General features: G+C 41.7%; 1 protein-coding gene across 10 annotated transcripts in view; it reads left to right on the top strand.

Annotated features, from left to right (window-relative positions):
* Positions 1 to 12842, top strand: part of FBRSL1 (fibrosin like 1) — a 724351-nt gene that overhangs the window by 648154 nt on the left and 63355 nt on the right. For all 10 annotated transcript variants that reach the window (XM_054006760.1, XM_054006766.1, XM_054006761.1 and 7 more), the window contains one exon: positions 7733 to 7778. In XM_054006760.1, the coding sequence (XP_053862735.1) occupies positions 7733 to 7778 (46 nt within the window). The remainder of the gene's footprint in view (positions 1 to 7732; positions 7779 to 12842) is intronic.

Genomic DNA, 12842 nt, shown 5'->3' with positions numbered 1-12842 from the left:
GGATTAGCTGACCTTAACATAGTGAGTCTTTCCCATCACTAATCTACAGGGAGAGGACACAACCTGGTCAAATGAGATGTCCAGAAAACTCTCCCCTTATTGTCAAGTATCAGAGGGGTAGCCATGTTAGTCTGCATCTGTAAAAAGCAACGGCGGGTCCTGTGGCACCCACAGGACCCTCTGTTGCTCTCCCCTTCTTATAATTCATAGACAAATATTGTCCAGAGACAAAGCGGGTGCTCTTAGCCACTGGGAAGGAATTAAGAAGAGAGCCTAAAGAAGAGCCAAGTGTAATCTTGCCATTTATCACAATTTAAAATAATTTCCTACTAGAAAGAGTTGGAGGAGAAAAGAAAGCAATTTCTGTTTCACCTCCGGAACTATTGGCTTTTCCGCTGATTATCTGGCATGTCTTTGGTGTGGAAGATCTGAAAGACACAGTGGATGGGCACGTGATAAAGAAAATACCCGTGCCAATTAGGAAAGGAAAAGAGGAGTGTAAAACTGTGATGAGCCCCAGCAGCACTTTTAGAGGTAGTCTCAGCGAGAAGAGTACTGAGATGAGAGAGACTATTACCCCATAGTGCAATTTCATTTAAAGTAACTAAGGACACGCAGGCTAAAAGGTAACGTGAAGCTTCTGGGCTGTGTTTAACAAGGACAGCTGGAAATGCTTCTCTCTGCTCAGTGTCTCTGAGAACAGCTTAAGGGGCCTTCCACAGCTGCAGGACCAGTCTTGTCGAGGCCCCATGAACTTTCTGACCTTTTAAAAAAATGCATTTATTTATTTACTTATATTGTCCAGAGACAAAGCTAGTGCTGTGGAGCGAGGCTGGGGAGGAGGAGGAGTTTGGCCTTTTCCTCCTGGAGGTAGCAATTGCTGAGAGGAAGCTGAATCACAAAGCATGGCTAATAGAGGGAATAGGAAAGGGAAACAGTAGGCTGTAGATGCTCTCTAGGGGGTGGGTTTGTGGGGGAGACGACAGAAGGGAGCAGGGAGGGAAGAGGAGTTAGCAGGCCTCTGCCCTGAGGCTCTGATAACAGACATGCTTGTAGGTCAGGCATCCTGCTGCTTCCAGAGCATCATGTCAGCAAAGACTTCTCTTCCAGCACGGAAAGGAGGGCATGTCTGTGCAACCGAGAGATCTGAGTGGCACGTGTTGTACAATTACAGTTACTGATTAATCCAAAATAATTTAACCTCCTTCAAAATGATTGTAAAGTGGTGGGGAAAGTGCTCTGGATTCAAAAATGTTGTTTTGTTTTTCTATACAACACACCATTCTGTTGCCAAGAGAGTAGGGTGAAAAAATAGCCATAAATATAGGACCTAAATTTGAAAATGATGGGCTTGATTCACCATAGTCCTGCAGCTTATGCACTCGTGTACGTAAGTGCAACCTGGGTGTAAAATGTTACCTTGCTATTCTGATCAGGTCCACTTCGCACTGGTATGGACATGGTATGTGGTATACACAGTGCAGTGCAGCAGTGAACTGCCCCATGTCCTGTGCTTTCAGGCTCCCCACAGCCTAGTGCAGCTGACTAGTCCCAGAACTGTGCCAACATTGAGGATGCTGGGCCAAGGACAAAGAAGGTAAACACAAGAAATCCATGCTCACTGAAGTTCTGGGGCTACTGAGAAATAAAAACGTTCAAGTGGAAAAGGGGCAGAGGTGATGCTTTTTTGAATAGAAAAAAGGTGTGCTGTGAAGTGCCCTTTTCCATGACAGCAATATTACGGAGTGCATACACTACTTATGTCAATTCACTTGACATTGGGGCTTTGCCTGACATTTGGCAGGAACAGAATATAGTCCAAGAAGCTTCCTATTACTAGTGAAACCTCTGTTAAAGTGAACCTGCACCCCCAGTGCCCAACACCTATCAGTTGCTCATACAAAGGTCTTTAATGAAAGGTCAGAATTGTACTGGAAACCTTTAGGCTATTTTAAGGCGGTCACTTTATCAAGGAGTTGCCTGTTGAGTGTAGTTCATAGTGCAGATTTCACCACAATGTGTTATCAGATGACTGCAGCACAGCAAAAGTTTTTGTTTTGTGTTTTAGATAGATCAGCACAATTCATTGTTTTGCCAGTATTGCCCAAATCTGGAGTCCTTTCTTGCTTAAGGGTTATCATTTATTATTAGTGAGCTTGGCATTTAAATAGATCCAGCCTTTGGCTTGGAGATGAGTGGCCAGATTTTCAAAAGTTCTCCTCCATTTCAGCAACTGGAGTTACACGTTCAGAAGAGCTTATTTCCCATTTAGGCACCTAAAAAAGATTTTCAGAAGTGCCCCATGCCCAGTGGTTCCCATTATTTAGGTCCCCAAGTGGGAGCTGTTGGGTGCTGAGCCCTTTTCAAAATCTAGACCATAAATTCTATGTAAAGGTCACATGGGGACAGTGTCTTCACAGTCCAAGGATGATCAAAAAGCAAAAGATAGCTGGAGTGTGTGTAGTGTATCCTGTTTCTTCTTGCTTAATCCCTCAGCACAGCTGTCTAATATTCCCTGTTGGTCAGTTAATTAGCCCTGTCCCCATCAGCAATAATGCTTCCTAGAAGATTTCAAGAAAAGATCAGTCACATGCTTCGCACCTCAGATTGGTTTCTCTTGTGATGTTGTGCGAAATGATCAACTTGCAGTTCTCATCGTTTTTCTAGCTGACTTTATTCTGTTTATTTTATTTGTTGTCTTAATGCATCAGAAGTTTGTCAGATGCTGATGCTGTTATTGAAAGATTCAAAGTTCTAACAGCTTCTTCAAATGTTACATGTCCCCTCAAAATATATGCAATGCTGTCCATAGATCATTACATTTCTTCTGTACCCTTTCCTGTGTTTGATGCTTCCTTGTTTACTGGGCGGTTTGGGGGAACCCCAGGCTACTTTTGCATCTTCCCATGTGTATCAATTTCCATTTACTTTAGAAAAACTAGTTAGTTGTCTGCTCCTAGCACTGAAGGAAGGAATTTGGTATAAAGCAGGAAAAAGGGACTTCCAGAAACAACTTGCATTGAGCAAAAGCGTTAGCCACCCACATATGGTGAAATTCTCCACTGAACAAGCCACATAGCAGCCACAGCAGCTCAGAAGAGGTGGGTAAAATCAGAGGAAAGAGAGCAAGAGAAGGATGAAAAGCAATAAAAGACAGCCTAGTAATTGGTGAACCTCCAAAGCCTTGCAGGTCTGCTCTGGAGGCTTCTCGGAACATATCCATCCTTTTTAGTTTGGAAGCCTCCCAAGAAGAGGCCTTTTTTGTGAGATTTCTAGCACTCGTTGGTTTCAGCTGGGTGAGTATTGTTGTGAGAATAGCCTTTCTTGAGATTGGATTGTAGCTGCAACAGAAGGTGTGCAGCCTTTCCAAAAATGAAAATTAAGCTACATTTTACAACCTTCTTTCTTCTCTCCCCCAAAGGGAAATGGGGCTGAGTGTGGGGCAAAGATTTGGTTCTTTACGTATACAGAACCAATCCACCTGGCCCTTGTCACCATACAGTTTTGCTCTTTGTGAACCCAAAAATTGGAGCTAGCTAGCAGAAAAGTGCCTTGTAGTCAGATGCTTGAAGCGGCAGGACTGGGGCCGTGTATAGCAGAGCTATGTTGTCTGATGAATCAATTCTGGATTGGGAAACTGGTGTTTTCTGCTCCAGGAAGATCTATATGGCCTTTATTTTCAATGCCAAGCAATGATTGATTCCCTGTTAACAATTTTTTTAGGCTGGGGTGAAAAATCAGTAACTACTGGGAGGCCTGACATAGTTTTATTGTGCTATCTTTTGTGCGATGTTATTGTTCTTTGTTATATATAATCCTTAAATTATTAATCTGTAAAAGGGCTACACCTTTCAGATGTCCTGTGTTAGCAGGAATCTGGATAAATGAGGCATGGATTTTATTATACCTCAGTATTTGTCTTTAGGGAGAAAGGGTGCGCTGCGTCATTTGTGGTTTCCACCTTCCATTATTAAAGCAAAAACTGCCTTTGCTGGGGCTTCTGTTAGCAGGAGATGAAAATGTGAGACACAATGTGTTCTGTTTGCTATTAGTTTGTGTGCACAAGGAGCAATACAATGAGGAAACAGTGCATGGGTTTTCTTTTTTTATTTCTGGGTGGGGTGGGGGAGGAAGAGTAGTTATATGTGTAGTAGTTTCAACACCATTTAAAGTTAAGCCACAGAGCTGGGTGGATGCTTTTCCTCTTTAGAACTGGGGAAAGTAGGACGTTGGAGGGGAAGAAGGAAATAAAATCAAAACAGTAGCGGTGAATTGGCAGTTGTCAGCAACCCTGATGAATAAGGCCCCTCTACTCCACCCACACCCCCCAAAAAAAGGCATGGTACAAATCTGCATGCTCCCTTAAAATGGAGGCTGGAAGGATCTTAAAAAGTTTTATGTGATTCAGCTGTGTGAACCACCTTGAAGACGCTTTACTATCCTGTGAAATTGTGTGTTTGCGCACGTGCATGCTTATTTTGGGGAAAAAGAGTCAGGGAAAAAGTGTGCAACACATGAAAAATATAGAGCACTCTATCTCCTAGAGAAAGAGGTCTTACCAAAGCGACAGCTTTAATAAAACATATCTTCCTCTGGCTGTGCTGTATCCAGTGCAAATGAAAGAGAAGAGTAGTTAAGAGGAGGACAAGCACCAAATGCACAAGCAAGACTAAAAGTGTCTTCAGTCTGTAGGCTTCAGGCTGAGAATGTCTGCCTGCATCATCCAGTGATGAAAATAAAATCTTGTAAGGAGCAAAAGACTCCAGGGGTACACAAATCATTTTGCTCTGTAACCCTGTGACTGTCCTCCCCCGTTCCTAAGACTTTGCTTCAGGTGGGCAGGGAGAGGAAGAAAGGAAATCCCTTAGCTTCATGCTCCTAAACCAAACACTCGCACACATGAATTCCTGAATGGCTTGAGCCATCCATGTAAAGGGCTCTTAACTGGCTGAATTGCTCTCAGGGGAGGAATTCCGCTTTTTTTTTTTTTTTTTTTTAAATTCCTTCTGAAACATATGCAAATTAATTGCTTGAAACAGCAGAAAATGTGGGAGGGCAATTGCTTTAGCATATGCTTTGGTTTGCTAGATTTTTGCACTCATTAGTGACTTGCTCAAATCCATAGGTTTTTTGTGTCCATTTTCTTTAAAGGGTGAGTAATGGAATTGAATGATGTATTCAAATTCTGTCTCATGTCTGCCTTCCCCAACTTCCTCACTGACTTTAGAGTAATTCCTTGAATAAACTGTAGTGGAGGCGTTTCAGAAACGGCCCTTAAGCCAAAAACAGTACTGATCTGGAGACAAAGCTCTCTATAAATTCATGCAAACTTAATGTAAACACTAGGTATGAAGGTTTATGTCTATAAACTGTGGCTGTGATGCTGAAAACCCTGTTCTGTAAATGCTGACTCTTGAATGTTAAAGCTTGTTTTTCTGTGTCATTCTCCCTGTCTTAATCCACAGGTCTTATATTTGCTCTTTAACCCTGAAATTTCTTGCTTGTTTCTCTTAAATTCTGGCGTCATTTTAAACTATATTGATGAGCTCTTTAGCTGATGATTTTCTGGCGACAGTGAGAGTCCGTATCATCGTTCTTTGCTGAATTCTGTGGAAAGGTGCCATCCTTATGGTTGGAGCAGGGACTTGAGCTTCAAGATTCCTGGCTCTGGTGCCGACTTGCTGCAAGTCAGTGGCTTCTTTTTGTCAGTTTCCCTATCTGTAAAGTGGGGTAATATTATTTACCCACCTCCAGGGATCATGATGTTGCCTAAAGTTTATGAAGCGCTTTGAGGCCAAATCACAGATGTATGTAAGTTGTTGGTTTTAGGAGAAGTGACTGAGCTACAATATTCAGCCCAAATTTCAAACATCCTCGTGTGTAGATGCAGGGTTTTGATTCAGATGCATTCCTATTTTCTGTCTGATGGTGGTGGATGTTGTTTGACAATATATGGAAGAAGGTCTATGGATAATAAATTCAGAGATGGCTCTAAACTATTTTATACACAGCTGCCATTGCAGCATTACTGTGTAGCAGTAAATAACTAGCCAAAGTCAAGGAGTAAATTCTGCCCTCAGCTTCACCCATGCAGCAAAGGTGATACAAGTGTAATTCAAGGAAGAATTTGGTCCATCATCTTGGATCATTTTGATAGAAGGTATGCCGTGACCATACACACCAAGACTGAAGAGGCAAGCTCAAGTCAGAATTTCCTTGCTTATTTTGTGGGTTGATGTCTCAACTTCAGCATTATTTCATGTTGTCTTCCCTCTCTATTTTTTATAGCATTCAATATGATCACTCCAGATTGTGATTTTGTGTTCCTTAGAAATAATAGTGGTAGAGATGACTCTTTCTTCTTTCTTATTACACCTCTCCCCCGATATAACACAAATCCAGATATAGTGCTGTAAAGCAGCGCTCCGGGGGGGGGGGCTGTGCACTCCGGCGGATCAAAGCAAGTTCGATATAACGCAGTTTCACCTATAACACAGTAAGATTTTTTGGCTCCCAAGGACAGCGTTATATCGGGGTAGAGATGTATATCTGCTGCGGATCTTCCTGCATTTTTACTGTCTCTTTCTAAATCGCTGTCTAAAATAGCAGCGTCATAGCACACTTATCATGCAAACCTCCCAGGGCACCTTAGAGTAAAATCAAAAAGAAAATCAACTTAGTTCAGCCCTGAGTTGAATTAATTATTTTTTAAAGCAGTGTTGGGGTTGGTTTTTTTTATATATTTATATATATTTAGCTTCTCCAGCTTTTTTCTCTCTCTATCACATTTTTATTCAGTTTGATGCAAACTTGGAGAAGATATTGATAATTATCACACTGAGATTAGTAACATGTTGATAATGCCCACCTGTCCAAAAATTAGCTTGTCATTCTCTATGGACCCTTTATTGACCAGATAATAATCAGCTAGTGATAAACGATAAATTTGCTTATGCTGAAGTAGACGTACTTTGATAGCTGGAAAAAAAGTCATCAAATTAGCTAATAAAAGCTTTATTTACCATGAAGGGTTTTTTAAATGTCTGTCATTATCATCCTGGTTGCAACACAGTGACCCCGATTATCATGAAGCTGTTTACAAGGTTTAGGTTAATTGGATTTCTTAACTACTTCCCAGAGCTGTGAGGAGCACAAGTACAGTATGATGAAGTTCAAATAGTATAACGCAGCCCCGTTTACGAAGCGACAGGCTTCCTATAGAAAGAAGTTGCTTTGTTTCATAACCAGCTCCTTGCATAGCAGCTGTGTCTGTGATTTGGTATGATATATGTAACACCTCTATTTGTGCAGATGAATATAGCTGTAGCTTGCACTGTCACTACACAACTACCATTTGTGTATTCAGTAAGAGAAGAGGTTTATTTTCAACAAGAGAGACTTTGAAATGTTGTTACTTCAGCTTGATAGCCAATTCATTTGTATTTTCATATGAAGAATCATGAATAAAATAGCTTGTGTGTTGTATGGGTGCCTGAATAAAAGAGACAGGAGGATGTACTTGAGTGAGAACAGGACAGTGCTTTTATGTGCTTTTCTTTCCTCTGCTCAAGACTCCTGCTTATTCTTAAATAGCACAACATTGCACCCTCCAGGTGCAGTGTGTAACTGCAGTTATGATGATTGATTCGTTCTGTAAGGACTGTGTATTTTTGGTAGAGACTCCTATATTCTCTTTTCAGAATCAGTAACCCTCTTTCTGTTTTGTTTTCAGGCTTCTTTAGGCTCCGAGAAGCTGTTTTCCCCTGCAGCAAATAAAGGTAGGTGCTTTGGAAAAACACTTTCCTTTTCTTATCTTACCGTTAGAACAAGAAACTCCTTCAGTGTATGAAACTACCAAAAACCTTGTGTGTGTAACAGGAATTGAATTTAACAGGAAGCCAGTGACTGCAATCTTGCCCCGTAGTGTTGTCAAAAAGAACAACCTCACATTGTCACAGGATTGCAATGGTTATGTTAATTTTCACAGCCACCTTGTATTAGGATGAGGCTGGGTTTTTTTCCCCTTCCAGATGGTAGATTTGTAGCAAATGTCTTAACGAGAGGGCTTGTTGATGAAGCAGGAATCAACTTTAACTATAGCAGAGCTGCCACAAGCAAATCTTCATTTTTTTAAAAAAACCCTAAGAAATATTTGTGTATCTATATTATTCTCTCAAGGATTCAAATATCTTTTCACCCACCAGCGTACAGAACATTTATATCTATAGGTCTCAATCCTCCAAAGTGAAGTTTAAGGTGCTCAGTATATTGCAGGATTCTAACCCATAGCTTCCATTAGTATTAATGAGAGTTACCTGTGATCCACACTGGGTGTTGCTAAGAGACGTGGCCTGTTCAGATTTCCTTTGGGAATTGTAGTAATACACTTTTAAATATACCACGCCCTCCCTTTACTGTCTGTCGGTAATACAAGGCTACTCTGGCTTGTTGCTCAGCTTCTTTTGGATAATCTCACTCTTGGTTGAATGCTGTGGACAAAAAATATTTAAGGAACAGCCTTGTAGAGAAGAGTGTTGTGTACAATTGAAAGCATTATGCTATGAATGGCTCTGCTCTGTCGTGCAAGAAGGCTGACATTATGGCTTTGTATACACTGCCAGTAAGTAACGCTATTCTGCAGTGTTCCTTGTATTGAACTACAGAATAAAAACCATTTCAGAGCAATAATGACTACTAGGGAGACACAAATGCCTTGTAGGGGGAAAATGAGGCTCATTAATAAGAAATTATAGCGTGAAAAGGTTATTTCAAGAGGACCAAGAGGGGATTCGTTTACCTCACTACTGTATAGGAATAGGAGTTAGCCAAGGAAAGGCTTTTTGGTTATTACTTGTTGTGTGTGTCTCAGGCTGGTTCCAGGCACCACTGGGCCAGCTTTTTTAGAGGCTGTAAGTGCTAGAAATTCTTTCCTTCCAAGTCCTGCAAACTTTAAATGGTAAATGTGAAAACTGATGGTGAGTGTGTGACATTAGTACGTTTGCAGATGTTTTCACAAAATTATGCAGTTCCATCAGAAAAAAATAGCAAAGGACTGCGGGGAAGGGGGACAGACACCATTTGTCATCTCTCCACCCTATTGCGTACCTTAGGTGCCAAATCTTGGTAAGCCCAAATCCCATAGAGCTCGCTCGCTCTCAAAAACAAAACAAAACTCCAGGAGCACGAGTGAAAATGTGGCCCAGTGATCTAGTCTAGAGGATTACATTCAAGTATTAGCAGCTTTTTGGCTCCTGCAGTTAATTGAAGTCTGATGGTTTTTTTCACCTTGATATCTCAGAGCCACTCGGCAACATGAGTTTTCAGATTGCTGTCCATCATGTGCCGATGGCAGTGAACTTGACAGCTTGGAGTCATCTACTCACTGGTGTTTACATCACTGCAGCTGAAAATTATTACCGTTTTAGTTTGCCATGGATCCAGATATCACCAGGCTTTGGGAAAGTTTCAATCCAGATATGAATTTTGTGGCTCATCTTTAGCTTCTGCATAGATCTTGGAGTAGACACATGTCTACCATGCTGTTTGCCAAAGACTGAGACTGTGTGGGCAGACTCTGCTCAGGACTACCTTAGGATTGGCATGGCATAGCATAGCAGTTGTATTGCAAGGCCAGGCTGAGTAGCATTGGTAGATCTATATGGAGAAGCTTGAACGGCACTAAATTCGGACGCTGGTTAATTTTACAAGTCCTGCTATGTGATTACACCAGAGTTTTATCTCACACATATGCAAATTAAAGGCACTGTTAAATGATGAAGCCTTTGTGATGCCATATGGGGAGAGAGAAGGTGACCTTCAAGGACTGACATTTCAAACTCCATTAATAAGATACCAAAATTGACTTAAGTCCTAAGTTTTCAAAGGTGTCAGCAATTTTGCAGGCAAATGATTAGTTAAATACACAGTTTCCTGATTTGCACGCATAAATGGTGTAACGAGTACACACTTTTGCTGTCATTCACATTGTGCCCTTCTTTGAAAATCTGTGCTTCAGTTGGGGGGAAGGGGGCATTGCAAGGGATTACAGGTCCAGCAAAAAGCAATAATTAAAAATCAAGCCACATCACTGAGGGGATGCACTTCAAGCATTGTTTTGCCAAAGCTTGTGCTGCTCAAATTATGGGAGAGCGCCCTCTTTTTTCAGACCACTTTATGCACTCACTGCTTATAAATTCTCAGTAAAGTTTTTATTTTAGTATATTATCATTCCATTTTTTCTTCTTGACAATCATCCAGAATTCTGTAGAGGTTAATTTCTTAGTTAGCAAGTTCTATGTTGTCTGCATTGTTGGCCTTTTTTCCATGACTGTTGTTTTTTGGGGGGCGGGGTGTTAAACACGGTATGTCAGATTCATTCTTGGTGTAACACCATTGACTTTTATAGAATTACATGAAGGATGCATTTGGTGCAGTGAATTTATTAATATCATTCTAGTTTACCAACAGATTAACAATGCAATGAAGTATTAAGGTGGGCAACTTTTACTTTTCCATGTCTGGAATAGTTGTAAAATGTAACTTTTTACCACGCTGCTTACCTTCTCAAAAGGTCTTAGATGCTGAATCTTTTGTTTAATGTTCCCTGTGTTACATTTGTCTTCACCTCCTTACAACAGAAGGCCATTGCTGCTGTGCCCCTCTTTTGACACAAGTTGATGTGTGACAACAGATGTACTATGCAGCAGACAGCTTCCCTGGAACATTTGCCATTATGCAGGGGAGAGGAGGTGTCTTGACCCAAAGTGACCTCAGTGGTCACAGCTGTGAAATAGACTGAATTAGAGGACTTTGAGCTTCCTGGAGAGAGAGCGAGAGAGAGATTAAACACCCTATACAAGAAAATAGTAATTAAAAATAAAAAGCATTGAGGCCCATTTGTTCTGATACCCTGTTTTTTTCATGCAGGGTTCTCCCAGCCAGTCGGGGGGGGGGGGAGGGGGGGAGCTTGGAGGAACCTGAAAAACCGAAGTGCCAAAGGCAAGCTAGATCAAAGCTCCATGCTAGCCAGAGGGATAGGAGAGACTGAAAAGAGGAAAAAGATCAAGAGCTTCTGATACAAATTCAGATTTGTCTGTCAGCCTGCAGCAGGCCAGAGTAGCATTTGCCCATTAAACACCTAAAGGGACCTCAATCTGGCTGGTGTATTGACATTTGGGGTGTTGAGTTTTTTAAGGCTATCCTGGTGCACTCACTGCAACTACTGATTCACTTTTAGGCAAGTCCCCTGTTCCCATTTCATTGGAAGGAAATGATTATGCCCCATGCTATGTGCAGATATCCTAAAGGCTTTTCTTCTTGGTGATCCCCAGTGGTACCAGTCCATGCAGTGCCAGCCCTGTGCCATTTCTTTCAGTGAGATAACCAGTAAGGTGCCAGAGGAACAAGGAGAGCTTTTATTACCAAAAGCCTTGAAACCGAGATCCTAATGCTGAGAAAATTTGTGGAGATCTGAGTTCTCTCTTGAACCTAGCTCCTTCCTCAGCCACTGGGAGTACTGCAGTATGAATGGGCTTCTTAAAATAGATGTTTCTTCAGTGGATTTAATACTGGTGAAAGGTTCCAGGTTAATGGTCCTGAAGAGTGAAATCCTCTATCCCCAGCGCAAGCGGCGCATGGGCAGCTTCAGTGCAAGCTCTCCATACTAACTTCTGCCAATGTGCTTCAGTCCTGACCTGGAGCAATAACTTGTAGAAGCGAAATGGGAATTCAGTGTCATTGTCCACTGAATCCTTGGCACCTCTTCCAAAGCTTCCAGCAAGGTTGCCAGATGTGGTTTTGTAAGATGACCACCTATCCACGAGGAACCAGACTGACCGTAGCACCACAACTTTGGACAGGGCCCGGAACAGGCATCAGGGATGGCTAGGAAGTCAATATGAGCTGTGGGTGCTCAACATCTGCTGGGCGCAGGCCCAAACTTTGAATTAGGCAGGCAATGTTGTCTGACGCATAGAGTACCTGACTGGGAAGCCACGTTCCTAAGATCTTTGTCCAGCTGTGCTACGTGCTTGCTGGGTGATCACTTAACATCTGTGCCTCAGTTTCCACATCTACAAAATGAGGGATAATACTTGCCACACCAGCATGTTGGTAGACTTAATTAATTAATGTTCATAAAGTGCTTTGAGATTCTTTGTTGAGAGGTTTTATGGAGAGTATAGTATATAAAGCATTGTTCTCACTGTAATAATAAGTAAAAATCGCTTTGGTTTTGGTTTTGTTTTTCTTTTATCCATTTTTTTCCTCGAGTTAAAAAAATGCTTACCATACACTCTAACTTTTCATTGAACATATAGGCATAGAACTCTGAAGTGCTCTCTTTCATCGTGAACTGTACGTGTCCCCAAAGCTCTAAAGCATACAGTCTGTGCCTTAACCCTTTGACAAGAGGGTTGCTTGGCACGCAGGCCATAATTGTCAGCCCTGGGATGCACCACGACCACCCGCCCCCGTGGATTAATGCAATTTATAATTCTTTGAAGTTTCCTTCTTTTATATTTTGTCCTCTTGACCACAGAAGTGTGCCATGGGCCAGCAAGAGAGATTTCTTGTTAAAAGACAACTCAGAGTCCTGACGAGCGCATCTGAACCAGAAAAAAGAACCCCTGTTCCTCTGAGATCAGTGCTGCATAATATTGTTGCCTTAAGGGGACTGTCTCTCCTTTTTCTCTTCTCTTTTCTTTTCTTGTTTTTTTTCCTTCTGCACTAAACTGTCACACTAAATCATTTTAGAAGCTAGAAATACAAAATCTCCAGAGTAGGACATGCTGTTAAAAACTGATGCTTATTATTGCAAGAGGGGGTGGGAGCTGGGGTGGGGT

This window comes from Malaclemys terrapin, chromosome 16 (assembly GCF_027887155.1).
Source record: "Malaclemys terrapin pileata isolate rMalTer1 chromosome 16, rMalTer1.hap1, whole genome shotgun sequence".
In the NCBI taxonomy this organism is placed as follows: Eukaryota; Metazoa; Chordata; order Testudines; family Emydidae; genus Malaclemys; species Malaclemys terrapin.
This window is presented reverse-complemented; position numbering and strand designations above follow the sequence as displayed.